This window comes from Nerophis ophidion, linkage group LG09 (genome assembly GCF_033978795.1).
Source record: "Nerophis ophidion isolate RoL-2023_Sa linkage group LG09, RoL_Noph_v1.0, whole genome shotgun sequence".
NCBI classification, from domain to species: domain Eukaryota; kingdom Metazoa; phylum Chordata; class Actinopteri; order Syngnathiformes; family Syngnathidae; genus Nerophis; species Nerophis ophidion.
The window spans coordinates 61,970,917-61,973,367 of record NC_084619.1 but is presented as its reverse complement, the minus strand read 5'-3'; the positions used below and the strand labels follow the sequence as shown (position 1 = coordinate 61,973,367).

Sequence of the window (2,451 nt, the reverse complement as noted above, 5' to 3'; positions counted from 1 at the left end):
CCTCTCTGACCAGCAACACTCTTGTCACGTGACCATGACCTGCAGAGACCGACCCGTTGGTCTGTAAAGATTCAAAACTGGACCAGTCCGTGACAAGAGATTGTTTGTAGACTTTGTTTTTCTAACGTTCCGGTTTCCACCCAAAGGATTTAAATTGGTGTTGACCGACACAACAAACCGAACTAGTCCGGCGTGTCTGGCGACTTTGAGGACAAACTTGGACGCAGCCAAGAGTGTGCAGTCCGGTCCCATGCCAGGTCACATGAGTCCACCCTGAGGTTTCCAGCAGAGGGCGCCGACGGCTCGCAGGCGTCACGCAGCTCAAATAGCAGCTGAGCTAACAGAGGCCGGCCCCACGCAGGACACACCTCCCGGCAGGCGGTCCAGACTCGTCCCCGATTGGGCCGGCGGGAGGTCTGCCGCCTCCCGATTGGCCGCTGAGGACACCAGCTGACAAGAGTATGCAAATGGTGTGAGTGTCAGTAGAAAGGCTTGGGAGCAGAAGCTGCGGAGGGCACTGACGGAGCACAGCGGACGTGGAAGAAGACCAGCAGCGGCGTGGGAAAGTTCTACGGAGAACTGCTGGATCTGCTGCGTGTTTCCATGAGCGCTGCCAGGTAGGTCCTACTGACAAGTACCTAAGATTACCTATACCCTCGCATCTGGTGCAGAACCCCAATCCTTTTTTGGTCTGCTCAAACTATGTAGAAAGTCACCTGAAGTTAGTGGAGAAGTTTCTAACTGCGTGTCATGTGCCCCTCCCCCGTCCCCTTTGCCTCTGCTCCCCCGTCACCTCCCCCAGCCTCCTCAGGTCGTTGAGTCCGTCAGCGATGCCAGGTCCAGTAATGCCCATAGACATGGCCATGAGGTTCTACATCAGCCACTCTCCTCCGCTCAGAGGCTTCCTCAGCTCCTACGAGGCCCAGAGGCATCGTAAAAAGGGCCGGGCTCAGCGGGACCAGGCGGCGGCGCTGCGGCCCTGTCTGAGCAGCCAGCAGAGGGCGGCCGGCTGCGACGGCTGGGGCGGCAAAGGCTTGAAGAAGAAGGTGGTGTTCGCCGACACCAAGGGTATGTCGCTCACCGCCATCCACGTCTTCTCCAAGAACGACGACGAGCGCGGTGCGGGAGCCGTCGAGGAGCTGCAGTTCGACTTGAGCGACCTGGAGAGCGCCGCCATGGAGTTGAAGATCAGCCCGGTGAGAACCCTAGCTTTGGACTTCAAGCAGCCTTCAGCTGACTACCTGGACTTCCGTACCCGCCTGATCCGGAATGCCGTCTGCCTGGAGAACTGCTCCCTGCAGGAGCGCTCGCTCTCCGGCACCGTCAAGGTCCGCAATGTGGGCTTTGAGAAGTCCGTGCAGGTACGCACCACCTTCGACTCGTGGACCACCTTCAGCGACGTGGACTGCACCTTCCTGAACAACGTGTACGGCTGCCCCGACACCGACACCTTCGCCTTTGTGCTGGACCTGCCCGAAAACATACCCCCGCAGCACCTGGTGGAGTTCTGCATCTGCTTCAGGGTCCAGGACCAGGTATTTTGGGACAATAACGACGGCAAGAACTACGTGATCAAGCACCTGGGTTGGGCCGGCGGCACCTCCTCGGACTCCGTCGAGCACAAGGCGGCGGCAGAGTCCAGAGGCGGTGGGGTGAAGGTTCTGGAGATGGACTTGGAGCAGCTCGGCAGCCCGCGTATGTGCAGCGGCTTCTTCCCGGGCTGGCAGAACTGGAGCCAGGCCAACACTGCCGTACCGTACTGGTGAGGTCCTCCAACCAGGTGTGGTCGGAAGTCATCGTGCGGCGACGGAATTCTTCGTCCTTCATATTGAAGGGGAGCCGAGCGCTGGTCCGAACGCACGCACCGGTATTTTGGACTTGAATCGCACCTTAAACCTCCTTGATGATGTCATCAGATGACGACCGCCCCTGATTGCTTCGATGGTCCCGATGCATCAGCAGCGCCCGAATGTCTTTCTCAATTTGCACCTTCTCTGTGTGTGTGTGTGTGTGTGCGTGTGTGTGTGTGTGCGTGCGTGCGTGTGTGTGTGTGTGTCAAATGTTTCCGTTTCCCTTTCTGGCAAAAAAGTGATATTGTCCGAAATAAAAGTTTGTTTGTTCTACACCTCGTTCCTTTTTTACATATCCGAGATGACGGTTGGTTGCCACGGAGATATGTCTTACCCGGTATTACGAGACACCTCAGGAACTCGCACGCTCAGCACCAAGTCTCCATCTTGGATGCATCACGGAGAGGAAGAAGCCCGGGGCCCGGACATTCCTGCCCGATCACAGCTGGAACTCAGGAGTGGACAGACACGCCTGGCGGGCGTGCCGTGTCCACTTCCTGTTTTTCTTCGAGGCGCCGCCGCTGCAGCGGGGAAATAAGCGGCCGGGGGTTCAAATGTGCTCCAGCAGACACGTGCGGACGCTCAAACATTAACAGCAGAG

The 2,451-nt window shown here is 58.0% G+C and overlaps 1 protein-coding gene across 1 annotated transcript; it reads left to right on the top strand.

Annotated features, from left to right (window-relative positions):
* The first annotated feature begins 350 nt into the window (after positions 1-350).
* On the top strand, positions 351-2,123 carry LOC133559590 (protein phosphatase 1 regulatory subunit 3C-B-like). The gene is made up of 2 exons (XM_061911485.1): positions 351-617; positions 803-2,123. The coding sequence occupies exons 1-2, from the start codon at positions 604-606 to the stop codon at positions 1,764-1,766; spliced, it is 978 nt and encodes a 325-aa protein (XP_061767469.1). The 5' UTR covers positions 351-603; the 3' UTR covers positions 1,767-2,123.
* The last annotated feature ends 328 nt before the right edge of the window (positions 2,124-2,451 follow it).